Raw genomic sequence first — 27,317 nt, 5'->3', positions numbered from 1 at the left:
TGCTTTTTATCTTGTTAGTATTCTTTTTTTTGTATAACTTTTTATTTTTTTAATATTCCTTTTTTTAGTATAGCTGACACACTATATTACATTAGTTTCAAGTGTACAACATAGTGACTCAACATCTTTATACATCATGTTTATGTTCACTACAAGCGTAGCTAGCATCTGTCACCATATAGTGCTATTAGAATACCATTGACTATATTCCCTCTGCTATACCTTTTCATACCCATGACTTATTCATGCCATAACTAGAAGCCTGTATCTCCTACTCTCCTTCACATATTTTGTCCATTCCCTCCCTACCACAAACAGTTTATTCTCAGTATTTATGGGTCTGTTTCTGCTTTTTAAATTATTATTATTATTTGTTTTGTATCATGCTTTAGGCAGTCCTTAGGTATCTCAAAATTATGTATGTACCCTATGTTTTTCAGAATTTTTGGTTCATTACCAGTTTTAAATTTTGATATGAGGTAGGAATGTAATTTTATTTCCCCAAAACGTCCCAACTAACCCTTTACTCACTTATTTGAAATGCCACTTTTATCAGATACTAGACTCTTGCATTTGCTTAGGTCTGTTTCTGTACTAGCTTTCTCTACCAGGCATCTCTGTTTCTGCGGTAGCCACAAACTTTTTTTAGTTAATGTAGCTTTAGGATATGTGATAATATCTATTTAGGCAAGATCATTTTCACTTCTCCTCCAAAACTATTATACACTCTCAAGTGCTTATTCTTTTGGATGAATTCCAGAGTTTTTTGAGTCAGTTTTTCATACAGTGCTATAGGAAATTTGATTGGGATTATATTAAATGTATATATTAAAGGGAGAAAGGTATCTTTAGATATTCCTTATGGTATATGCAGTATTCACTATGGTAAAGGATAGTTATTTGGTAATCTCACTGACTAGCCTGAAAATTCATTCACTGCAGACCATCTTAATAGTCTTTATATTCTTAGTACCCTATATTCAAAATCTTGCATGAGTAATGACTGAATATGCATGTGTTGGAAAGTAAATAGATAAAGAATTGATATTATAGAAAATTTGCTTGCACTTTGAGATTTTTCAGACAAGTAGAAAATATTCCCAACTGTGGAACAGAGAAAAACATGATTAATGTAATGAGAACTTTTATCACCATAAAACTAGTATTTATATGAGTAAACTCGTTTTTATTTTTGAAAATTTAATACTCATAAGAGTTCTTATAAAATTTTCATAACGGTGGTAGAGTTGTGAATGTGGTGGATTAGTTAAAAGCTATTAATTTCCAAATGACTTCTCAATTACCAGTCTCAGTTAACCTTGGTACATAAAACGGCCAACTTACTCAGATTCTTTAAGATAACTACACAATTTGGTAAGATTTTGAAATTAATCTCCTAAAATACCATCTATTCTTTCAAAAAATAGGACCATTATTCTACCTTATTAATTTAAAAATGAGTACTAAATAAAGAAGAGCAATGCAGTTGTTATGAGAAAGGCCACATAGTCTACTTTTTATAAATATGACCTATCTACCACATATATGTTTAACAAAAAATAATTGAATTTACTTGATAAAAATAAAAGTCAGTTTATAAGGTACGGTGATTTAGTGTTTTACTTTTGGGAATTATGAGGGAAAATGGGGATTACGTTTAACAGATGATTTATGTAGTCTTTCAGAAGATAATAAGTTCATTTAAATTTCTCTGTATAGTAAAATTTAAGCAAATTTGGGAGTAAATTAATGAAAGTATCTGTTTAAATGAGCTAATAGTCATAAAGCACCAATATTTGTAAAACATTGCCTAGCACATCCTATAAGGGAAGTCAAGGAATCAATCAAGTGGGCCCTAGTAATTTAGAAACGAGCTCCTGTTTTAAAGTTATGCTGTGTAATTAAGGTTTTATTTTGCCATAGTGTACGTGAATTGCCAAGCTTTCTTTAGTAACTTTTTGTATTCACTGTGCTGGGAAGGCCACAAAAGAAAAAGAATACATGACTCCTTACACTTAGTCCAGTTAAAAAAGAACAGGGAAATGTGATTTGAGTGTTATGTAACAATGTTTCATTTATGTGTCTTGTGTATGATGATGAAGGGAATTAGGTAAATGATAAAATATTGATATATCTAATATTTTAGCACCTCAGTGTTCTGTATTACAGCCTCCTATTGCTTTTAATGTGCAAATCAGGGCAGAAATTAAGGAACTTCAGCATTATAGGTAATATTCTCTTTTTTTAAGCTGAATGAAGGGTACATAAAACTTTATTATGTTTGTATAACTTACATTAGATATTCTTGTGTACATATAAAATATTTTATAATAAAAATTGTTTAAGAAATTGAGGGGGAAAGCTGTTCTCCAAAATACCTAAACTAATTAAATTATGTATTTTTTTAAGATTTTATTTATATATTTTATTTTTAAAAGATTTATTTATTTATTTTAGAGAGAGAGAGAGCATGAGTGTGGGAAGGGGCAGAGGGAGAGAGAAACTTTATCATACTCCACACTGATTGTGGAGCCCAACACAGAGTTCAGTCTCATGACCCTGAAATCACAACCTGAGCTGAAACCAAGAGTCTGACGCTTAACTGACTGCATCACCCAGGCTCCCCTTTATTTATTTGAGAGAGAGTGCGCGAGCAGGGGGAGGGGCAGAGGGGAAGGAGAGAACCTCAAGCCAACTCTGCACTGAGCGCAGAGCCCAATGCAGGGCTCCATCTCTCGACCCTGAGATCATGACCTGAGCCAAAATCAAGAGTCAGATGCTTAACTGACTGAGCCACCCAGGGGCCCCTAAATTATGTATTCTTTATTGTAAAATTGTTAAACTTGTCCACACAAATAATATTTTACATTATAACAAATACTATAATTGAAACATTGTCATGCAAAAATAAACATTAACTTCAGAATCAATAACTGATTAGTACACTTAGAAAAATGACGAATTAATTTAAAAATATGTATAACAAAGTCCTCATTAGTTTGCATTTCCTTAGGATGGTGATCGTCACTATATAAGTTTCTAATAAATTTGAGTCATTATCTTTTCTGAACACATACTTAAGTTTTGATACTTAACATATTTGAAAACAGTTGTGATCATATTGTTAAGTGTAATTTCCATAGTATAAAGTATTAGTACTTTTTTCTTTTTGGAAGAGTCAGAATGGATCATCAATACACCACTGTGGCCTTGTGATAGACTGGATGTACTCAATCGACATAATCTGCTCTGTACAATTGCACATGAAATCTTAGCCAAAAACCTTTACAGACAGACATTTGAAGTTTTGCAAAATCTACCAGGTTTTCAAAATTCTCAAGGTATGTTTTTTAAAAGTTTTATTTAATCTCTTGTCCATCTGGTGTTTTTTACTTTTAATTTTTTTTTAAAGATTTTTTAAAATTTATCTGTCAGCACAAGCAGGGAGAGGGGCAGGCAGAGGGAGAAGCAGGCTCCCCACCAAGCAAGGAGCCCAACGCAAGACCCAATCCCAGGACCCTGGGATCATGACCTGAGCTGAAGCAGACGCTTAACCACTGAGCCACCCAGGCTTCCCCATCTGTTGTTTAAATCAGAAACAGTTCTGCACCTATTTTGGTTGAGCATATATTTTTAATGAAATTGTTTTCTGCAAAATGTGTTCTCTGAAAATTGAATATGCTTTTCTGATTTTTGTTTTGTTTTATTTTGTTTAAAGCAGAAGTGCTTACCTTTGGGTTGTCAGCAGTTCCCAACTGTTTTCATCAGTCCCCTTTCCCTACCTGTCAGGTCAGCAGCAAACAGTAATGCCCCAGCAAGCTTCATGTGCTAAAAATTCATCTCATTAGAATAATGAAGAATACTTTTTATTTTATTACTTACTATATATATAAACATAGAGCTTAGTTTCCATTACCTTGGAACATAGGGAAACATGAAATAAATGGAAGAAATTAACAAATGACAAGTTCAAATAAAGGGAATGTTAATGTGGGCAAGAGTAGGTAGTGCTCTTGAATCCTAATGCTCAAGTCTTGTATGAACAGGAAGAGAGTCCATGTTAAGGGAAGCATGAGCAAAAGCTCTGGGTCAAAATGAGCTGAGCAGTGGGTTCAGATTAGCAGGTTACCACTTCATCAGAATGCTAACCTGAGGGTCTCCCACAGTGCTTTATCAGTCAGAGTCAGTGTTATAGGAAAATCCCACTGATGGTGATGTTTGGGAAGAGGCTAAAGGGTAAGGAGAGTAATTTCCTGCTAAGGCCTGAATCACTAAATGATGTTGCAGGTAAAGTGATAAAGACCAGAGTCTAGGTTATAGATTGAACTGACTGAATATAGGGAATAAAAGACTTAGCAGTCTCCAAGGTGACTTTATTTTCTTCTAAGTGAGGAATTGAACTAGAAGTACCCAATAAAAGATTTGTTTTTAATTTTTTTTTTTTAAAGATTTTATTTATTTATTCGACAGAGATAGAGACAGCCAGCGAGAGAGGGAACACAAGCAGGGGGAGCGGGAGAGGAAGAAGCAGGCTCATAGCTGAAGAGCCTGATGTGGGGCTCGATCCCGTAACGCCGGGATCACACCCTGAGCCGAAGGCAGGCGCTTAACCGCTGTGCCACCCAGGCGCCCCAAAAGATTTGTTTTTAATTTGAGAGAATATTATGAGGGGGTGATTTATTTTGGGGAATGGGAAATTAAGTCCGGGGTCTGAACTGTAGACAGTGCAAGCAGAACTGTGCAAGTCATTCATTTTGAGACACCGCAGATGACGCATGTGGGGTCACAAATGGGTGTTAATGCAGCCTCTGCAGTAGTTGTCAAACTTCCTTTCTTATTCTTTGTTACAAAGTAAATGAATCAGTTTGCTTTTGTTGAATGCTTATTCGTTTTTTAGAGAATATATAAGATGATTGCATTTTAGTGACTGTGACTCCCATAGTGGGTAGCAAAGTGCCAAGGGGAGCAGAGAGAAAAGTAGTGAGAGAGAAGATGGAGAGACTAAGATGGATTGATTTCATTATTTTTTTTTTCCAGAAACTGTGGAGGTCTCACAGTATAGCCTTCTTTTTAATAAACTTCTAGATGCCTGTATAGAAAGTAACAGTCTTGGTATGTCATCCTCCGTAGCAGAATTCATGATTTCAAAGAACATCCCTATTGATTTATCCTTTCTTAGAAGATTAATTACTTCTTTAGGAAGGAGTTGTTTATGGCTCAAAGCCAGAGCCCACTACAAAAGTAAGTTACATTTTAAAAATATATATTTTATATATATTTATATATTTTTGTATGTTTTATAGTTTTGACTTTGATTTTCTAACCCTGAAGCCTTGTATAATTTTTATTACTAGGCATTTAAATAAGTAAAAAGCAGTCGATACAAATTCAAATATAGTGGTCTGCACAGATTAGTGCTCTCTTTTGAAACCTGTTCTTTCTCTTGTTTCTAATTACTGTATCTTCATTTCTTTGCACATTAGTATGCCCACTGGAGGGTGCACAAAGGAAATAAATGACAGCATTTGAGCCAGTTTGGCATAGCTTATAAATATATAGGAGTAAAATAACTGGGTAGAATGAAGTTTAAGGAATATTTATATATTATATTCATCCCTGCTATATCCCTGATCTTTGTAAGTTAGAATATTTTATAGCAGGCCACATAGGAAGTACAGAGGCTGCCATTACTAAACACGATACATAAGTTTCTTGCATGGTGCCTAGTAATAGAACTTTGTTAATCTGTTTACAGTTGTTTCTCCCTAACCAGTAAGCCTGGAAAACTAATGCCTTCTCTAGTCCCAACCACCTCACAGATATTTGAATTGGGAAATAATTTCGTGTAGAATCTAGTTCCAGAAAACAATTCTTTTCTGCCTTCCTGCAGTAATTTGTGTTGTTTCCATTTTTCTTTTGTCTGTCTGTCCTTCCTTCCTTCCTTCCTTCCTTCCTTCCTTTTTTTTTTTTTTTGAGAGAGCAAGAGTGAGAGGGGGAGGGGCCAAGGGAGAGGGAGAGAAAGAATCCTAAGCAGGCTCCATGCATGGAGCCTGATAAGGAGCTTGATCTCACAACCCTGCGATCATGACCTGAGTCACCCAGGCACTCTTAAATTTCCATTTCTTTAACTGCCATGTATATAACAAACATTTGAGTGCCTACTATGTGTCACTACTGTGTCAGATTTGCCAAACATCCCAGCCGTCCCCACCAGCACAAAAACCTTTCTGAACTTGGAAGTGTTTTTCACACTACCAGCTGTGATCAGTTTAGCAAGTGGTAACTTTTGTTTCCCAATGAAACAAGAAAGAAAACATTAGCATACATTACAGGTAGTAAGGTTAAGTATTTTTGGTAAAAATTTCATTTCAGTTACATGTATACAGATTATGCACTGGGTCAATCAAAATAAGTTTTGAAAGCAGAGGTGTTTGTTTGTTTTTTTAAAGGACGATCAGAAATTTAGAGGAAAGGTAGAATTGTTTGTTCATAAACACCTCATTTCAATTTTGTGGTTATGTTTCAACTCCTTATACTATTTCCCTGCAGATTACTAGAAATCACACACAAAGTATATATGTACTATTTGCTATAATTTCTTGATTTTCGTTTTTAGAATCAGTGTTAATGGGGTTATTTATTTTCCAAATAATTGTGCAATTTGGGGAACATGCTATTAGAAGGTGTTTATATGCCACAGGAACAAAACCTAAACCTGGAAACATTTCAATGAAATTTCTATGAATCTCTATTCTTTAGTTGGAAATAAGATTTTGTATTAAAGTACCTAAACTTAAAAACTCGTAAAATTCTTTATTAACAGCTTTATTGAGATATAAATACCATTACAGTTCACCCATTTATAGTGGTGGTAAGATATGCACACTTGTGCAGACATCACCACAGTCCATTTAAAACATTTCATCATGCCAAAAAGAAACTCCATATCCATTAGCAGTCATTCCCCATTTTCCCCCCAAATTCTTCCAGCCCTAATCATAATTTATTTTTAGAGTTTTCTTTTTTAGTAGTGTTGAAACAGTTCATGCTTAGGTACAATTTCACTAGCACTTTTCCTCTTATCTAAACACATCTATGCCTAGTTTCATATGCAGTGAACTTCTGGGACTTAATGCAGGTGAGGTATAGGACAGAGTATTTTTGGGTTTTTTTCAAAGATTTTATTTATTTATAAAAAGAGAGAGAGCACAAGCAGGGGGAGGGGCAGAAGGAGAGGGAGAAGTAGATTTCCTGCGGCTGCCGCTGAGCAGGGAGCTGGATGCAGGGCTCGATCCCAGGACCCCGGGATCATGACCTGAACCGAAGGCAGGCAGATGCTTAGCCAACTGAGCCACCCAGGTGCCTATATTTTTGTTTTGTTTTGTTTTGTTTGTTTTTTGATGTACCTGCGTTATAGAATGAAATGAGTAATTTACAATCACTGATCAGTCTTCAAAACATGTTATTTCCTGACAGTTTTGACATTTAAAATATCATTGGATCTTTCTTTAGGTTTATCTTCACACAGTTAACACCCTAGGAAAGCCTTTCAGTGCCTTATAATCAGTCTAATAGTACTTGATTCTGGGCTAATGGCTTTTTCATCAAGACACTGTTAAAACTGTGGTGCCAATGCCTTTGTTTTGCCTTTTTTAAAAAATATTTTATACAGCTTTATAGAATTAACTTCACGTACCATAAAATTCACCCATTTAAAGTGGACAGTGCATTAGTTTTTATTATACTCACAGAATTGTGCAGCCATCATCACGACCTAATTTTAGAATATCTTCAGAACCTCCAGAAAAAGAAACCCTGAATACATTAGCATTCCCTAGATGCCTCCTACTGATCCAGCCCTAGACAACAACTAATCTACTCTATTTCTGTGGATTTGTACATTCCGGGCATTTCACATAAGTGAAATAATTCAGTGTGTAGTTTTTTATGATTAGCTTCTTACACTTAGCATAATATTTTCAAGGTTCATCCATGTTGTAGCATGTATCAATACTTTATGCCTTCTTATTGCCAAATAGTATTCCATTATATGGAATTTATTTATCCATCTATCATGAATAACACTGCTGCAAACATTCACGTACAAGTTTTTGTGTGGACATATATTTTTATTTCTCTCCGGAGCAGAATTGCTGGCTCATTTGGTAAATCTGTTTTTAGCTTTTTGAGAAATAGCTGGTCTATTTTTCCGAAGAAGCTGCATCATTTTATGTTTATATACCCACCACCTGAGTTTGAGATTTCCAGTTTCTTCACATCTTCACCAACACTTATTACACTCTGTTTTTTATTTTAGCTTTCTTGGTGGATATAAAGTGGTATTTCATTGTGGTTTTGATTTTTCATAATCCTAATGACTAATGATGTTGAACACCTTTTCATGTGCTTAATGGCCATTTGTATATCTTCGTGGAGAAATGTCTGTTAAATCCTTTACCCATTTTTTTCTCTGTACATTTTTTGATTGGGTTTATTATTGAGTTGTAAGAGTACACACATCTATACATATACACATGCACATAATATACATATCGATACACACACACACACACACACATATATATATGCAGTCATGAATTTCAGGGTTTTTTTTTTTCCACTCTGTGAATTGTCTTTCACTTTCTTTATGGCTTTGCTTTGCTTTTTGTTTTCAACCTAATCAAAAGGAAACAGTCCAGGGACAGTAAAGTGGCCTGCCTCATGCTCCTGATTTGCTCTACCTAGTCCTAAAAATACTGATTTTCTCTCAGAGCTGAAAAGTCAGGAAGGGAGATATTATTAGTTTGTCTTTCCATTAGATTTTTCCCCCTAAAACCAAATGGGAATATTTTTCTTTTCATATTTGCTTTTAGGGGGAAAAAGTTCATGATGGTAAATTTCTATTCAGTTTGGTTTTTTTTGTTTTCCTCGTCTGGTCAGCAAAGTAAAACAAGAATGTATGTAAATTATACCTATCAATAGCTAGGAAAGTTAATGAGTTGATAGTGTTAGTCCTGGAAGTGACCAAGGGAGATGGGACTGCCTAGTATTTAGGAATCCAAAATCTGTGGAGTCAGAAGGCTGGGGTGATTCCCAAAGCCTCTTTACCTATAATGTGGGAGTCACTGTACCTGATTTCAAAGGTAGTAAACTGTCAGTTAAAATTTAACAGTTTAACACAGGTTCCTGGCACATAGTAAGTCCTCAAAGATGAACCATCATCATCCACAGTAGATTACTTAAAGAACTTATCTTAACAAAACATTTTAAACAAATTTTACAAACAGATTTAAATAGGCTTCAGTAAAACATGGCAGTATAATATTGTCCATGTACAGGTTGGGTATCTTAGGACTTAAGTGGATTTCCCTATATATCATTTGTAATAAGCACCTAAACAGTTTGAAAATTAAATCTCTTTTCTTGAAAAGTAAAATTTTTAGAACATGAATTGGTGAGCACCTACAACACACTGAGCACCTACAGGAAGGATATGTATTTTATTTATTCTTATATCTAAATAGTGCTTATTAGCTCAATGTCAGACATAGAGTAGAGCAGCAAATGTTTACTACACAAACTATAACAGCACTATAAATAAGTGCCCAAAAATAGTATAATATCTGTGTGACAGAAAAATCTTCAAATTATAATTTCTACTTTGTTTCTACATTTTGTATTCATAATTCAGGATAGACAATAATTACAAATATATGTAGATGCTATTAGACCAGATCCCATTAAAACAAAACCCAAGTCACTATTTCTGGTTTTTTAGTTATTCTGAAATTATGTTGTATTGACTATGGCTTGAAATAAATGGGCAGTTGCCACAATGAGGCTTAAAAGTAATTTTTAGGAGAGTTTTTAAAATATATTTCTTACTTCACGTTTAATGTTTAAGAAGTATTTTACAAAGAATAGTATCAAATGTACTAGGATAAGCTCACCACCATATAATTTGTATAATAAACCTGCTGATGTGAAGAATCATTCTGTAATGTAAGTAATTATAACCTGTGGATGTCTAGCTTTTCACCTGTTGGGGTTTTAGTAAAGTTTGATCTATTATTTGATTTCCAGGTGCTCTCTCATTGGGTTGCTACCCACCATTGGAGGGAAATTTATACCGAAAACTTCTACTGATTCCTTCTTATTTATCTGAGATTGAAATGCTTTTAGCTATTGAAATCTTCCTGGTATCTAATGCTAGTAGTATTCAGAGTCCTGGAACTTCTACACAGATACTGCAGATAGTTTTGAAAAGGTTGGTTGATATAACTTCTAACTGCATGCTAAAAGCAGATCATGGCTCCCTATACCTGACCTGTAATGTAAAGGTTTTTATGTATCTTATATTTTATAATGAATATTATATTTTATATATACATACAAACACATATGTGCATATATGTGTATATGTATATATTCACACACACACACATTAGTATATGTATGTATTTACAAACTTTGGTAACATTTAAATTGAAAAAGGATTTGATCTGTTTGAGACTTAAAACCAAACAAGCTAGTAGCATTTAATAAACATATTAACAACTTCAAAGATGCTATCAGATGTTCAAAGAAATGGACCCTCTTTAAGTATCAGTCTTTCTTATATACAGATAGTTTTTAGATAGGTATCTAAAAGTTACTTATCTTTCTGGTCAACACAAAAGATCTAAAAATCAGGTCGAAAAGGGAAATATGTGATAGTTTAGTTGGTTCAGTAAAGAATTCTGTTGAAAATAAAGCCATCAGCCTAGTTCCTAGATTTAAAAACATTGTTATAAATGCATAATATTATAATGTAGCTGTTGGACCAGACTGGTATCTCTTCAGTTAATATTGTTTAAGGTCCCAGAATTTAGGCTTATACCACTCCAATTTCTTACTAGCCTATCCGGGAAGCTAATAAAGATCTCATGGGTCTCCTGTTTTAGAGTTTCTTGACAAGATTTTTGCTTCAGTTTACTGGTGTTAAGCCACATCATCAGATTGGATATTCTTTCAGTTACCTATTACTGCGTATAAATTATCCCAAACAGCTTAAAACAGCAAATATTATTTTAGTTTCTGTGGGTCAGGAATTTTGGGGTAGCTTAGCAATATGGTTCTGGCTCAGGATCTTTGAGGTAGTTGGTCAGGAGTTGAGGTCACCTACCTGATGGCTTGACTGAGGCTGGAGGATCCATTTTCTATATGGTTCACTAACATGCCTGTTGCCAATAATCCTCAGTTCCTTGAGTGTCTTCATGACAGGACAGCTAACATCTCTCAGTGAGTGATCCAAGAGAGAAAGGGCAAGGAGGAAGCTACAGTGCCTTTTATAACCTATATCAAGAACTGTGAAGGCTCTCAATTTCACTCTATTTGCAATCAGTCTGACACAGTTTCCTAGATCCTAGCATAAGACGCAAGATTCTTGAATTGGAGACAGAAAATGTTATTACTTATGGTACAGCAAGCAGTATGATTATCTGCATATTTGTATCTCTTGTTTTGCTCCCCAAGTCCTACAGATGGGCCCAGCTAGATACCTGCACATGCTCTGGTTCTGTTACAGAAGAGTAATCTTGAACTTTAGGGGACCTAAATCTGTTATAATGAATGATAAGCATGCCTGCGCTGTTGCTCTGCAGGGAAATGCCATCTCCGTCTTGTAAGGCTATAAGCAGACCTACCCTTTGCTTCAGAAGACCCTATCTTTGTCTTTCAAGGTGGTCCATTATATAAACATCCTTAAAATGCAGAACAAGAGGTAGTGTCTCTGCTCTCAAAACTTCTAGAAATGCAGAGACCCAGGAAGAATTGTCATCTAATAACCACTGTCCAAATACATACACTGTCATTTCTGCTTAATTCCCTGTGTGATAGCGAGTCATTTAACCTAGCCCATACTTAAGGGGAAGAAATATTTTTTTTAAGTAGGCCCCATGCTGGGCTTGAACTCACAACCCTGAGATCAAGACCTGAGCTGAGGTCAAGAGTCGGACACTTAACTGACTGAGCCACCCAGGCCCCCCAGGAAATAATTTATTTCAGGTCCACAACTTTTTAAAAACCCACTAAAATTAGCTTTTTTAAAAATTATAGGCTCTGTTCTTTTCCGAGGGCCTCCTTGTTTACAACTGTGTGCACTATAAGTGGCACAAAGCATTTGGGCTCCCCAACTTCCTAAAGAGGGTTTGATTTTCTCAGAGCTTTCCATTCCCCACATATATGCAGCCTTTTTATTCATTTTTGAATTTGGGGGGTATTTGTGACCTCAGTGCATAACTAGTGACATGCCTAAATCTTTAACTTTGTCAATATGATTTTCTCTATTATTATTATATACTGAGATCTGCCTTGTTACACTAACCTCTCTCAGGGAAAATTTGACTCATCTTCAGACTTCCAAAAACTGCACCTAGTTGGCATATGCCCAGTCTACCAGATTTTAGGCACCACTTTCTAAGCCAGAATGTAGTAGAAGGCACCTGAGCAATCCTTCCTCTCTTGACCACTGGTTCAACTTGGTGATTTAGGTGAAATCCTCGCTTGCAGTACTCTGTGCACCACACTAAGGTGTTAATGCAGGTAGACTCATTCTTGCGTCTTGCTGTTGGGCCCTACGTGTGCCAAGAACAGGATACAGTGAACACAAACAACTGATGCCTAATATAACAGCCACATCTCTGTTTTAGATACTTCCTACTCCCTGTCCCTTAGGATAAACAGTCATAGAATTTTATGAATTTTATGAAATTTGGAGACTGCTACAAAAGTTATTAGAAAAGTAAATTCTAGCACTTTAGTGAATAATCTTAAAACTGAAAAAAACCCTGGAAATTTAGTAAAGGTATTAGCTACAATTCTGTTACCAAATGTTAGCTACCTGTTATGTATATGCTTATCACTAATATCAAGCTAAAACGTGACTGTTTATAACTCCAAATTTGATTAAATTCAGTATTTTTGTATACATTACAGTGAATAGTTATGCAATTATCAACTTTAAAAATACAAAGAGAGAGGTTATTAACCATGTTCCAGATCAGTGTTTTTCAAACTGTGGGTTATAGCACACTTGTGTGGTGAAATCAATTTAGGGTATTGCAACCACATTATTATTTTTTTTTTAAGATTTATTTATTTGAGAGAGAGCAAGCACACATGAGGGAGGGGCAAAGGGAGAAGGAAAGGAAGTCTTAAGCAGACTCTGCTGAGTGCAGAGTGAGATGCAGGGCTCAATCTTAGGACCCTGAGATGAGGGCCTGAAAAGCTTAACCAGTGGTGCCACCCAGACACCCCTGCAACCACGTTATTAAAAAATAAAAGACAGGGAGCCTGGGTGGCTCAGTCAGTTAAGTGACTGCTTTCAGCTCAGGTCATAATCCCAGGGTCCTGAAATTGAGTCCCACATTGGGCTTCTTGCTCAGCAGGGAGCCTACCTCTCCCTGGGCCTACTCCTCCCCTGCTTGTTTTCTCTCTCTCTCTCTCTTTCTCTCTCTGTCAAATAAATAAATAAAATCTTAAAAAAAAAAGACAGAAGTTAGAGTACATTGTCTTAAGGGTCAGTCTTGTTTTGTGAAACTTCCATCTTTACGTATGAGTGTATATGCTGGGTCACAGTATAAAATGTCTTTTTTACTATGTATCTTGTTTGAAAAAATTTGAAAGCCACTATTAGAAGAATACAGGAAAAAGACTCATAGCTTAGTACCAGTAAATATAAATGACTCTTTTGAAGAAACTATAGTTTCTGACTTTGTGAGTTGTTCACTTTGTAGATGTGAAGAAAGCAAATCTCGGAACAAGGATGATTATCAAGCCGCAGTGGAAAGATTAATTATGGCTGCTCGTATATCGGATCCAAAGCTCTTCATTAAGCACATGACCGTCAATGTTAATAAGGAACAGGTTTATAGTTTGGAACATTGTTCTGCCCTGAAATGGTTGAAAGAGAATATGAAGTGGGCTGGAAAGGTTTGGCTTTTCAGTAACCATTAGTTAAATAAAGGTTTTTTTTTAAGTTCAAGTAATCATTGTTGAAAATAAAAGGCAATAAAAATACAGTTTTCACTATATTCACCTTTTGCCCTTTATTGGTTTATAGTAAGTTAATAGTTTCCAAACACTAAAAATTTGGATTGAAATATGCAAATGGTTTTATCCACACTGAAAAGTGATTTTTCAAATTACTTTTTGATTTCTCTTTAACTTAAGGAAACCTAAGTATGGTAAATCTCTATTTATTCTGAAATCTAAACAGTGGAAAAATCACAAACTGAATATTGTACAGCATTTAATAAGAGGGAAACATAAAGGGGAAAGTAGGTGAGCAGGTAACTGGAGTTTTCAGATAAACGTTTAGGGTATGAAAGAAGTTTATACACAGTACAGTCTAAATCCTACTCTACATCTGTAATCTAGAATAGTAAATACTATTGAAAAACAATTCAAACAAATTCTAGAGCACCTTCTGAGTTACACCAAAAATTTTTAGATATTTATCCTCTGAATAATTTCCCTTTAGTGTATCTTAGAATGTATGTATTTTGAAAATTTATAATTTGTTACATTAGGTATGACTAAAGAAAACGGTATTTTAAACAAATATACCACAACCAAAATACTCTAACAAGGACTGTTCCTAACCACCTTAGGAAGTTAAAACTGCTTTTCTCAAGTCCTCCTCCGGATCCGTAAAGTCACTCTCCAAGGTGATCATTCTCAATCCTTAATTTGATACTTTAAAACATAATTTAAAATCATTTAGAGAAAAAGTCTGAATAAAGTGAGTAATAAAAGAGTAAGTCATGACTAAGGGAACTGAAAGTATTTCTTAAAGTTCTCAAAATATGATAATAGCATCACTGGAATAAGTCTACACCCTCCCAAGACTAAAAGTTAAATCCTAGCACTTAGCAAAATGCCTATTATCATATGATGAAATGTGAAATGAATACTATCAGAACGGGATATGGGAAGTGAGAAGAGATGTAAAGAAAAACGCTCACTTCTCTAGTATGAAGAAACCCGGTGACAATAATTGCCATTACTTAAATGCGGCACCTAGAAAATAGGTTTGGAGATTACTACCATCAGTTTGAGGCGCCTTTGAGGATAAGTGAAGAGAATGGTAAGTGGACACTTACAAATTAGTCCTTCCTATAGATGGAAACTGAAAACCGAAGAAAAGAATTAGAGAAATATGAGAGCATTTAGATGCTGGTGGCCAGGATGCATATGAAAAGATTAAAATGAGAAAAGATGGTAAATTAAGCTTTTACGGAAAAAATGGGATTGGATGGAATGGATCACGAGTGACCAAACTGTCAAGAGCAAGAGGCTTCAGGGATGGAACAAATGGAGGCGCCTTTTTCCCCCCTCTCTCAACAGTGCCGAAAGGTAGGGAAAGAGCGGTTGTTGCGTTCGCCTAATTTCATTTGTGGCGGTTCCTAAGGATAATCAAAGCCACAAGAGCAAACTCAGCTAAAACCCAAGATGAATAGTTTAAAACGCGGGGCGGAGGGAATGCTTAAGGTTTGAAAATAGCAAGATCTCGAAGGGACCAAAGTCAAAAACAAAATGTAAACTGGAGAAAAATGTTTAAGAATTAGCTATATTTCTGTAAGGACACCAAAGGGCATACTTTAAAATCTGGAGCTCTCAACTGAGAGCGGACCAAAGGCTTCATCTCCGAAAGCGCCGCGCGCGGGCCATTCGCAAGGGCAGCTTCACCCCCTCCCTCGGCGCCCGGGTGGGGGACGTGGGGTGGCCCGGCGCATGCGCGCGTTCCCCCTTCTCCAGGCTCCCCCGCGTGCTCGGTCACCCTCCGCTCCCCGTCCTGTCCACCCGGTTCCGGTCAGGCTCCGCCACCTGCCGCCCAGTCATTTTCTGACGCCCGCCGGCCTAGCTTGTTACGTCTCGGAGTGCTCATTCGCGTCTCCCAAAGCGTTCCGCGCAGCCCCCTCCCGGCCGGTCGGTAAGAAGGCGGAGGGGCAAGGGGAGCGGGGACAGCAGCCAGGTCACCTGGGCACTGCTGTCAGCGCGGGGCTGGGGACCGCTAGCCTTCCCCCCGCCCCCCCTCCCCCTCCCCCTCCCCCGGCGTCCGGCTGCGCGCAGGCGCTCAGGGAGGAAGGCTGGGCACGCGTCAGCCAATGAGAGCGCAAGCTCGGCGCCGGTAGCGCGCAGGGCTCCCCTCGAGCGACCCGCCGCGACCTGCGCCGGAGGGAAGCGCGAGCGGTTGCGTGCCCGACTGGGATTTCAGGGGCAGCGGCTCCGCGATCACTGCCGACGGTAACCTGTCGGCCGGTGCAGTGGGACAAAGGCAGGTGGGAACGCCGGGCCCTGCGGCGCGCGCCAGTTAGCAGGGCTGGTGCCCCGGTGCGCATGCGTCCCTGCCCAGCCCTAGGGAGCGACAGTCCTTCCTCCTGTTAAGGGGTGGGAGGTGGCGCAGGTCCGAGGGATCCCACGGGGCTGGACGCTGGCCGGAACTGTAAGGAGCAGGAGCGGGGGCTCTAGTGGTGTCTTGGGGCTGCTCAGCGCAGAAAGAGGGGTCTGGGTGGGCAGCGTGCGGAGTCACCTTAGGTCGACGTAGTAACTTTTGAACTGAGGCGATGCCAGGGCCCGGAGTACGCCCAGCATCTGTTTTAACTTGTTTTGAAATGAGAAACCAAAGACAGGTTTGTTTCCAACTATGATGTGTCCCCGAAGTCCTTACTTTGATCATAGAAGTGTTGTGATTATAGCATAATAGCAAAAGATTTAGGAAGGAAGCTAAAGAACCTAGGTACTTTGCTCTTGCTATAATTTATTAATTTATTTAATAGGACGCCCTGCTTTGCTTTTTCTTTGCCTTTTTCGCTTCCCTGAGAAGTAGTCAACTTAAAAGCAGTGAAAAATTGCCTGCTTTTATTTCTCCTTGACGGAACGAACTGCTTTTAAAATCCCTGCAGTATAGTTACTAAGGTAAGTCGCAGTTTAAATGGGAGTGGCCTGAGGATATTAAACTTTGTTAAAATAAGTTACTTTCAAATAAAAATTGTGCCAAATGTCCAAAGACCAGTCCTAGGACCTTTATTTACAAACACTGTTACTATTTCTGTATCTGTCAGAGGTAAGCAAAACCGTTTTCTTTAAACAACCCATAATTTGGCTTTTCCACCAAATTAGATACCTCTTTGTCTTTCTCCTAGATTTGATTTGAAACTGCATAGATTTAATGCCTCAGCACAGAGTTTAGGTTAAAATCAGAAATTTTCATTTTATGAAATAAAAGCTAACATCACTATTAAATGGATGACAGTGGCCATTTAAGACGGTTTGTAAATGAATTGTGACCTTCCTCATCTTCCAGCTTCAATCCAGAGTTCTCCATCTCCTTGGAAAAGACCTTCCAGATCCGCCCCCCAACCCCAGTCTAGGTATTGTACCAGAGAGTTTCCCCATAATACTCAGTGCATGGCTGTATGATTTCATTAATCATATTTTATAATTATCGTTGTTTATTTTCCCACTCCCTCCATCTTTCCTAAACTGCATTTTTGGACAAGTGGGATTGGTTTAATGTTTTTTTTGTTCCCAGTACTTTGCACAGAGCCTGGCACATAAGCACTTTGTAAATGCCTGTTGATAAATTAGGTGAATTAAGGACCCATAGTGCCTCCCAAGTCTGAAGAGTTAGTTATTTTATAGCATCCTAAGGCCTTTTCCAAATGGAAGAATAGTAGGCTACATGGAATTTGTGTAAGAACCACCCATGTAAAAATTTGTCTGGAGACAAGAACCTTGCAGTTGACCTGGGTGCCCCAGGCTTTTAGACTGTTTCTCACTAGCAAGTGGGAGCACCCAACTCTACTCTGAAGCAGTGGATTTTCAATCTGCTAAAAGTCATTTTGACTTTCTCGGTAGCTAAGTCCTATAAGGGAAAGAAACACAGATCTAAATCTTCTTGTCCTGTTAGCAATCACACTTCTCATAGTAAATTTAAAAGTTGACATTGCAGTTATCAGTCAGGCCCCTTATGATTTTGTTTTCCCTGGGGCCTGTTTATTTCTGGCTAGAGTAATGAAGTTGGTTTCTTTTTTTTATTATTTATTTATTTTTCTTTTTAAAGATTGTATTTATTTGACAGAGAGAGACACAGCGAGAAGGAACACAAGCAGGGGGAGTGGGAGAGGGAGAAGCAGGCTTCCCGCTGAGCAGAGAGCCTGATGCAGGGCTCGATCCCAGCACCCTGGGATCATGATCTAAGCCGAAGGCAGATGCTTAACGACTGAGCCACCCAGGAGCCCCTGAAGTTGGGTTCTTGGCCTATTATTATTATTATTATTATTATTATTATTATTATTATATTTAAGTTTCACAAAAATCCTGAGACAGATAGCCCCTACTTTTATACATAATATACTCCTTAGAACATGTACAAAAGTCTAGTGTGGGGGGGCAGGCCCGGGGGTGGCTCAGTCTGCCTTCGGCTCAGGTCAGGGTCCTGGGATACTGGGGTTGAGTCCTGTATGAGGCTCCCTGCTCAGTGAGGAGTCTGCCTCTCCCTCTGCCCCTCCCTCTGCTCTTGCTCTCTCTCAAATAAATAAACAAAATTTTTTTTAAAAAAGTCTAATGTGGGATCCCATATCCATAGAACTAAAAAATAATTATAATATTCTAGATTACATTTCAGCTTTTAGAAATACAGTGTAATGAATATTTATAGCATTTTATATGTGTCTTTCAGCATTTTTTCTTAAACACACAGTGCAAATAACTTCAGTCTAGACCATGACTAGACAAATGATGATACCAATATTGTTGTTTCATTTGTATTAAATTTGTTAGTCTTTATTGCTAGTATTAGAATTGTAATTCTTCTCTTTTGATAAAGGTCAATAAAATATTTACTGAATTGACATTTTCTACAATAAAGTTTCTGACTAAACTACTTCTGTCTACCAGACTATAGCATAGTGTTAGCTCCAGGTATTCTCTCAGCTAATGAAAATTTTTAAATTTTGAATTAAAGGGCAGTTTGGGGTGACAGTACATATTATGCAGGTGTTTCTGCTGTAGTGACATATACACATTCCTGGAAATCCTGACATTATGCAGGATAATACACGAAAATAACAGGGTTTATGAAGAAACCATATACACCACTCAAAACAAGACATGTGGAAGTCTCCAGCTTTTTCCTCTACACTAACAGCTTTCCAGATTGCTTGATGTGAAAAATGCAGGGATACTTGAAGCCACTAACCATCAGCTTCTTAAAGCAAAGGAACCACTGGAGGATTTTCAGGGTTTGTCATTAAGGTCTTTACATATGGCTGAAGCCTTTGTAATCGTAGAATGACCACCTCTGATCACTCCAAACCTTTAACGTGCTGGGAAAAAAACTGCATAGGATGTAACACCTTTCCCCTATTCACCAATTGCACATAAGCTAATTCACATTAAACTTTTTTCATAGAAGAGGCAGCTCTTGAACCATCTGTATTATTTACAAGATGAGGACACAGACTCAGGAAGGTGAAATAACATGCCCATGCTCACACAGGTAGTCAGTGCCAGAATCAAGATTTGAATACAGATTTCAGACAGGGCAACCTTCCTAATCCTTGTGCAGACTGCCTTCTCTGACAGTGTCATGTTAACTTAAAAGCATTTTTGCCTTGTAGTGGCTTAGATCAGCACAGTTCAATAGAAATACAATATGAACCACGGATGTAATTTTACATTTTCTAGTAGTAAACTGTAAAAGACACTATCAGATTGTGTTTTACTTTTAAAAAAGCAAAAAGAAACAAAGGAAGATTAATTTTAATAATTTCAACTCCTAATCAATATAGAAAAGTATTGAGATACTTTGCATTCTTTGTACCAAATCTTGAAAATCCAGTGCATACTTTACACTTAAAATGCGTCTCAATTTGCAGTAGTCACCTGTGGCGTAGTGGCTACCATAGGCCTACGTGATAAATCTTTTTACTCTACTGCCATGTGAACCTTTTTTTTAACTTTTTTTTTAAGATTTTATTTATTTAAGTGGGGTGGGGGGAGGAGAAGAAAGAGAGGGACAAGCTGATTTAGCACTGAGCACAGAGCCCACTGCTGGGCTTGATCCTAGGACCCTGAGATCATGAATTGAGCCTAAACCAAGAGTCAGACACTTTGCCCACTGAGCCACCCAGGTGCCCCCCCCCCCGTGTGAACCTTTTTAGGAAATTGCCTACTCACCAAAAAAGCAGACAGAAAACACCTAACTCTTAACCTATAATAGCCTTTTTCTAAGTTCTCTCTAAATCTACAAACCATGATTTAATGTTCAGACTTGTATTTAGAAACATTTTATTTTCATTGGGAGAATCCATTGTCCCATTTCTAAGTATTAATAGCCTTTATTGGTCATTGCTCAGTAGTGATTTTACCCTATGATTACAAAGTGGACAGTGAATGTATAATTTTTCTGTACAACTGAAAACCAGTACTTTAAATACAGAAACTTGTTTATTTAAATTCAAGTTAGTACAGAAACTTTTTTCTCTTTATTTTTGACAGAAACCTTCTAAAACCTGCTACGTAAAGTCTCTGCACCAAAAAAAAAAAAAAAAAAAATTTCTCTTCATAACATGCTTTGTGCTCCGTGTTTGAAAATCATTAAGGATGGGGGCGCCTGGGTGGCGCAGTCCTTAAGCGTCTGCCTTCGGCTCAGGGCGTGATCCCAGCGATCTGGGATCGAGCCCCACATCAGGCTCCTCCACTGGGAGCCTGCTTCTTCCTCTCCCACTTCCCCTGCTTGTGTTCCCTTTCTCGCTGGCTGTCTCTATCTCTGTCAAATAAATAAATAAAATCTTTAAAAAAAAAAATCATTAAGGATGCATTTTCTAGTTTTTTCAATTTTGCTGTTGGTGATTCTTTGGAGACTAATTCTGAGCTAACTCTGAAGTTATAAAGCTACTTTCTGTGGTAAATGAGCTTTTCCTGGCAAATCTTACTCATAAATGATTAGATATATATTAAGTGTAACTTGGCTGTCTGCCTCGAAAACTGTTTATGAATCAAATTTGAAACAGCTAGTCTTTCCTAAATTCATTTCAAAATTTTTGTCTTTATAGTGTGCTTTAATTTTCAAACTTCAAAATATTTTTTTTTCAAATCAGTTATCATAACAGTTTCTTTTCAGTGTTGTGTTTGTTTTGATGTCTTGCTGTTGAAAATGTGCAGTGGGGCGTGTCGTTTGGATCACCTACCCTATCGTTGGGTGGGGACATTTTGATTTTATGACTTCCTAAGATATTGCTGCAAAAACAAAACAGGTTGTGCTGTTGCATTGTATGTCAAGGTGCTTTGCATTATTTAGTAATTCTGGCTTTTCAAGTGTGCTTTTAGGATCATTTTATGCTGAATAATGGATGTTGGTTAGAGCATGGCTGCGTATTTCATCTGTTTCCCATCTTTATTCTTGGATGATCATATGCCTCTCAAGTATTAGTCCTCATTTCTTATCCATTTTTAGCTCATTTATTAGTATCTTTGCAGTTAAATGGCATAAATTTTCTTAATAATATAAAAAATGAGGGGTGCCTGGCTGGCTCAGTAGGAAGAGTGTGTGACTCTTGATCTCGGGGTTGTAAATGCAAGCCCCACGTTGGGTGTAGAGATTACTTAAAAAAAAATAAACTTAAAAAAACATAAAAAATGAAATTTCATTATGTGTGAGTGTGGTGAGTGGTTTCTTCTTGAGGTAAATTGGGACTGCAATCTAGAACTGTCTTGGACAGATATCCCAGGGGGGGTAGGGTCCTGTCTTAAATACCAAGTGAACAACACACTTTCCTACTATATACATTTTCTTCATTTAATTTGAATGCTAAAAGCATTGATTTATTTTTTTTTATTTTAATGATTTTTTATTATATTATGTTAGTCACCATACAGTACATCCCCGGTTTCCGATGTAAGGCTCAATGATTCATTAGTTGCGTATAACACCCAGTGCACCATGCAATACGTGCACTCCTTACTACCCATCACCGGTCTATCCCATTCTCCCACCCCCGCCCCTCTGTAGCCCTCGGTTTGTTTCTCATAGTCCATAGTCTCTCATATTTCATTCCCCCTTCTGATTACCCCCCTTTCTTTATCCCTTTCTTCCCCTACTGATCATCCTAGTTCTTATGTTCCATAGATGAGAGAAATCATATGATAGTTGTCTTTCTCTGCTTGACTTATTTCACTTAGCATTATCTCCTCCAGTGCCATCCATGTTGCAGCAAATGTTGAGAACTCGTTCTTTCTGATAGCTGAGTAATATTCCATTGTATATATGGACCACAACTTCTTAATCCAGTCATCTGTTGAAGGGCATCTCGGCTCCTTCCACGATTTAGCTATTGTGGACATTGCTGCTATGAACATTGGAGTGCCTATGGCCCTTCTCTTTACTACGTCTGTATCTTTGGGGTGAATACCCAGTAGTGCAATGGCTGGATCATAGGGGAGCTCAATTTTTAACTTTTTAAGGGACCTCCACACTGTTTTCCAGAGTGGCTGTACCAACTTGCATTCCCACCAACAATGTAGGAGGGATCCCCTTTCTCCACATCCTCTCCAACAATTGTTGTTTCTTGCCTTGTCTATTTTTGCCATTCTAACTGGCGTAAGGTGGTATCTCAGTGTGGTTTTGATTTGAATTTCCTTGGTGGCTAATGATTTTGAACATTTTTTCATGTGTCTGTTAGCCATTTGTATGTCTTCATTGGAAAAGTGTCTGTTCATATCTTCTGCCCATTTTTTCATTTGTTTATTTGTTTCTTGAGTGTTGAATTTGAGAAGTTCTTTGTAGATCTTGGATACCAGTCCTTTATCTTTAGTGTCATTTGCAAATATATTCTCCCATTCTGCGGGCTGCCTCTTAGTTTTTCTGACTGTTTCCTTGGCTGTGCAGAAACTTCTAAACTTGATGAACTCCCATAAATTCATTTTATCTTTTGTTTCTCTTGCCTTTGGGGATGTATCATGAAAAAGGTTGCTTTGGCCTATGTCGTAGAGGTTGCTGCCTATGTTCTCCTCTAGAATTTTGATGGATTCCTGTCTCACATTGAGGTATTTCATCCATTTGGAGTTTATTTTTGTGTATGGTGTGAGAGAGTGGTCAATTTTCATTCTTTTGCATGTAGCTATTCAATTTTACCAGCACCATTTATTGAAGAGACTGTCTTTTTCCCACCGGATGTTTTTTCCTGCTTTATCAAATATTAGTTGCCCAAAGAGCTGAGGGTCCATTTCTGGGTTCTCTGTTCTGTTCCATTGGTCTATGTGTCTGTTTTTGTGCCAGTACCATGCTGTCTTTGTGATCACAGCTTTGTAGTACAGCTCGAAATCCGGCATTGTGATGCCCCCAGCTTTGTTTTTCCTTTTCAACAGTTCCTTGGAGATTCGGGGCCTTTTCTGTTTCCATACAAATTTAAGGACTGTTTGTTCCAGTTCTTTGAAAAATGTCCTCGGTATTTTGATCGGGATAGCATTGAAAGTGTAGGTTGCTCTGGGTAGCATGGACATTTTAACTATGTTAGTTCTTCCGATCCATGAGCATGGAATATCTTTCCATCTTTTTATGTCTTCCTCAATGTCTTTCAAGAGTGATTTATAGTTTCTAGAATATAGGTCCTTTACGTCTCTGGTTAAGTTAATTCCAAGGTAACGTATGGTTTTTGGTGCTATTGTAAATGGGATGGATTCCCTAATTTCTCTTTCTTCGTTCTCGTTATTCGTGTATAGAAATACAACTGATTTCTGAGCATTGATTTTGTATCCCGCCACGTTACTGAATTGCTCTATAACTTCTAATAGTTTGGGAGTGGCTTCTTTTGGGTTTTCCATATAGAGTATCATGTCATCTGTGAAGAGAGACATTTTGACTTCTTCTTTGCCGATTTGAATACCTTTGATCCCTTTTTGTCGTCTGATTGCTGTTGCAAGGACTTCTAGTACTATGTTGAATAATAGTGGCGAGTGTGGGCATCCTTGTCGAGTTCCTGATCTTAAGGGAAAGGCTTCCAGCTTTTCCCCATTGAGAATAATATTTGCAGTAGGCCTTTCATAAATGGCTTTTATGAGATTGAGAAATGAACCCTCTATTCCTACACTCTGAAGGGTTTTAATCAGGAAAGGATGCTGTATTTTGTCAAATGCTTTTTCTGCTTCAATTGAGAGGATCATATGGTTCCTGAGTCTTCTCTTGTTGATATGATGTATCACGCTGATTGATTTGCGAATATTGAACCACGCTTGCATCCCAGGTATGAATCCCACTTGATCGTGATGGATAATCCTTTTAATGTACTGTTGGATTCTATTAGCAAGTATCTTGTTGAGGATTTTGGCGTCCGTATTCATTAGGGAAATCGGTCTGTAATTCTCCTTTTTGAGGGGGTTTTTGCCTGGTTTGGGGATCAAGGTAATATTGGCCTCTTAGAATGAGTTTGGTAGCTTTCCTCCTGTTTCTATTTTTTGAAATAGCTTTAGGAGAATAGGTATTATTTCTTCTTTGAATGTTTGGTAGAATTCCCCAGGAAAACCATCCGGACCTGGAGTTTTGTTATTTGGAAGGTTGTTTATCACTGACTCAATTTCTTCATAATTAATTGGCCTGTTTAAGAAATCAGTTTCTTCCTGTTTCAATCTTGGTAGTTTATAGGTTTCCAGGAAGGATTCCATCTCTTCCAGATTGCTTAGTTTATTGGCATATAGCTGTTGATAAAAATTTCTAATAATCCTTCCAATTTCAATGGTGTTCGTCGTGACCTCTCCTTTTTCATTCATAATTTTAATAATCTGGGTCCTTTCTCTTTTCTTTTGGATAAGTCTTGCCAGTGGTCTGTCAATTTTATTGATTCTCTCCAAGAACCAGCTTCTAGTCCTGTTGATCTGCTCTACTGTACTTCTGATTTCTGCTTGATTGATTTCAGCTCTAATTTTGGTAACTGCTTCCTCGTGAGTGGATTAGGCCTGTCCCTCTGTTGCTGTTCCAGCTTCTTGAGGTGAGAATATAAAAACTGCATTTTAGATTTTTCTATTCTTTTGAGTGAGGCTTGGATGGCTATGTATTTCCCCCTTAGGACTGCCTTTGCAGTATCCCATAGGTTTTGGACTGTTGTATTTTCATTCTCATTGGTCTCCATAAATTGTTTAATTTGATTTTTGATTTCCTGGTTTATCGAGTCATTCCTGAGCAGGATAGTTCTTAGTCTCCAAGTGTTCGAGTTTCTTCCAAATTTTTCCTTGTGGTTGAGCTCCAATTTCAGAGCGTTGTGGTCTGAGAATATGCAGGGGATAATTTCAATCTTTTGGTATCGGCTGAGACCTGTTTTGTGTCCCAGAACATGGTCTATTCTTGAGAATGTTCCATGGGCATTAGAATAGAATGAGTATTCTTTGGTTCTGGGGTGTAGTGTTCTATATATATCTATGAGGTCCAACTCGTCGAGTATGGCATTCAAAGCCTTTGATTCTTTGCTTAGTTTTTGCCAGGGTGTTCTATTTCTGATAGTGGGGTGTTGAGGTCCCCTACTATTAATGTATTTTTATCTATATGTCTCTTTATTCAGGTTAAGAGTTGGCTTGTGTATCTTGCTGCTCCCCTGTTGGGGGCATATATATTTATAATTGTCATATCCACTTGTTGGATACATCCTTTAAGAATAATACAGTGCCCTTCTGTGTCTCTAACTATAGTCTGTAGTTTAAAATCCAATCTGTCTGATATGAGAATTGCTACCCCAGCTTTCTTTTGAGGTCCATTTTCGTGAAAGATGGTACTCCATCCCCTTACTCTCAGTCTGAATGCATCTTTGGGTTCGAAATGAGTCTCTTGTAGACAGCAAATGGATGGGTCATTTCTTTTTATCCAATCTGCAACCCTGTGGCGTTTATGGGAGCATTCAAACGATTTACATTGGCGCTAAGAACTGAGAGATATGATTTTAATGTTGCCATGTTGCCAGTAAAGTTTGTTTGTATTGGCTGTGACTTTCTGTTCTGTATCACTCTTGGGGCCTTTTTACTTTTATAGAACCCCCCGTAATACCTCCTGTAGGGCTGGTTTCGTGGTTACGAAATTGGTCAATGACTGGCGATTCTGGAAGGTCTTTATTTCTCCATCAATTCTGAATGACAGCCTTGCTGGATAGAGGATCCTTGGCTGCATGTTTTTCTCTGAAAGAGCTTTAAAAATGCTCCCCCAACCCTTTCTCTCATTCCAGGTCTGTGTAGACAGGTCTGATGTAATTCTGATGCCTTTGCCTTGGTACGTGAGAAATTCTTTGCCGTGGCCGCTTTCAATACTGTATCCTTGGATCTAATATTTGTGAATTGCACTATGACGTGACGTGGCGTAGGTTTGTCGTGGTTGAGCTTGGGAGGGGTCCTCTCTGCCTCTTGGACACGAATGTTTGTTTCCCTTGCTAGATTAGGGAAGTTTTCAGCTACAGTTTTTTCAAATATCTCTTCTAGACCTCCTTTTTTCTCCACCCCCTCGGGGATGTCGATGATTTTGACATTGGATCGTTTCATTGAGTCAGTAATCTCCCGTAAGCTACATTCGTGGGTGTGGATTTTTTTTAAGACCATCTTCTATTTTCATTTTTTCCTCTATTAACCCATCCTCCAATTCACTAATCCGTTCCTCTGCTTCGGTGACCCTGGCCATCAGAGCCTCTAGTTTTGCCTGCATTTGGCTCGTAGAATTTTTAATTTCTGTCAGATTCGCTCTCATTTCTGTCCTTAGAGATTCTATATTCTCAGTATACTTTTCATTAATACTTTTTTCAAGTCTACTCATTATCTTGACCATTGTTACTCTGAATTCCATTTCTGATAATTTGGTTATATCCATATCCGTTATTTCTGTGGCAGAGGCCACAGACTCACTGTCTTTTCTTTGCTGGGGGGGGGGGGGGGGCTTCTCCTTCTTGTCATTCTAATGAGGAGAGGTTGCAGGGTTGTCCAGAGCCCAAATTATTGACTGGGTCCCAGGCCGTGCCCCTTGTTTTATAGGTATCTTAGGGATGTGGGCTTCTTCTTTAAAGATTTTATTTATTTATTTATCTGAGAGAGAGAGACAGACAGTCAGCAAGAACGGGAACAGAAGCAGGGGAGTGAGAGAGGAAGAAGCAGGCTCCCAGTGGAGGAGCCCGATGAGGGACTCCTTTCCGGAATTCCGGGATCACGCCCTAAGCCGGAGAGAGGCGCTCAATGACTGCGCCACCCAGGCGCCCCGGGTTGTGGGCTTCTTGATTTTTCAGCCTGCCTTCTGGGGGAGGGGCCTGCCG

The 27,317-nt window shown here is 38.0% G+C and overlaps 2 protein-coding genes across 23 annotated transcripts in view; both read left to right on the top strand.

Moving 5' to 3' along the window:
• The window catches only part of TOPAZ1 (testis and ovary specific TOPAZ 1), a 130,549-nt gene extending 116,447 nt beyond the window's left edge, over positions 1–14,102 (top strand). Inside the window, exons 17-20 of one of the 6 annotated variants that reach the window (XM_045798362.2) lie at positions 3,177–3,341; positions 5,038–5,241; positions 10,084–10,267; positions 13,776–14,100. In XM_045798362.2, the coding sequence (XP_045654318.1) occupies positions 3,177–3,341; positions 5,038–5,241; positions 10,084–10,267; positions 13,776–13,995 (773 nt within the window). In that variant the 3' untranslated portion in view covers positions 13,996–14,100. Of the gene's footprint in view, positions 1–3,176; positions 3,342–5,037; positions 5,242–10,083; positions 10,268–13,775 lie in introns of all 6 variants that reach the window. The other 5 variants (XM_045798366.2, XM_045798363.2, XM_045798364.2 and 2 more) reach the window with 5 other exon arrangements.
• Positions 14,103–15,792: 1,690 nt separating this feature from the next.
• The window catches only part of TCAIM (T cell activation inhibitor, mitochondrial), a 70,155-nt gene continuing 58,630 nt past the window's right edge, over positions 15,793–27,317 (top strand). The window contains exons 1-3 of one of the 17 annotated variants that reach the window (XM_087870025.1): positions 15,835–15,973; positions 16,821–16,959; positions 17,348–17,414. The gene's annotated coding sequence lies outside the window, so the exon portion shown is untranslated. The other 16 variants (XM_045798377.2, XM_087870027.1, XM_087870023.1 and 13 more) reach the window with 16 other exon arrangements.

Source organism: Ursus americanus, chromosome 20, assembly GCF_024610735.1.
Source record: "Ursus americanus isolate L20-20 chromosome 20, mUrsAme1.1.p, whole genome shotgun sequence".
Taxonomy (NCBI): domain Eukaryota; kingdom Metazoa; phylum Chordata; class Mammalia; order Carnivora; family Ursidae; genus Ursus; species Ursus americanus.
Note: the sequence above shows the minus strand (reverse complement) of the source record. Positions and strands in the feature narration are given on the sequence as shown.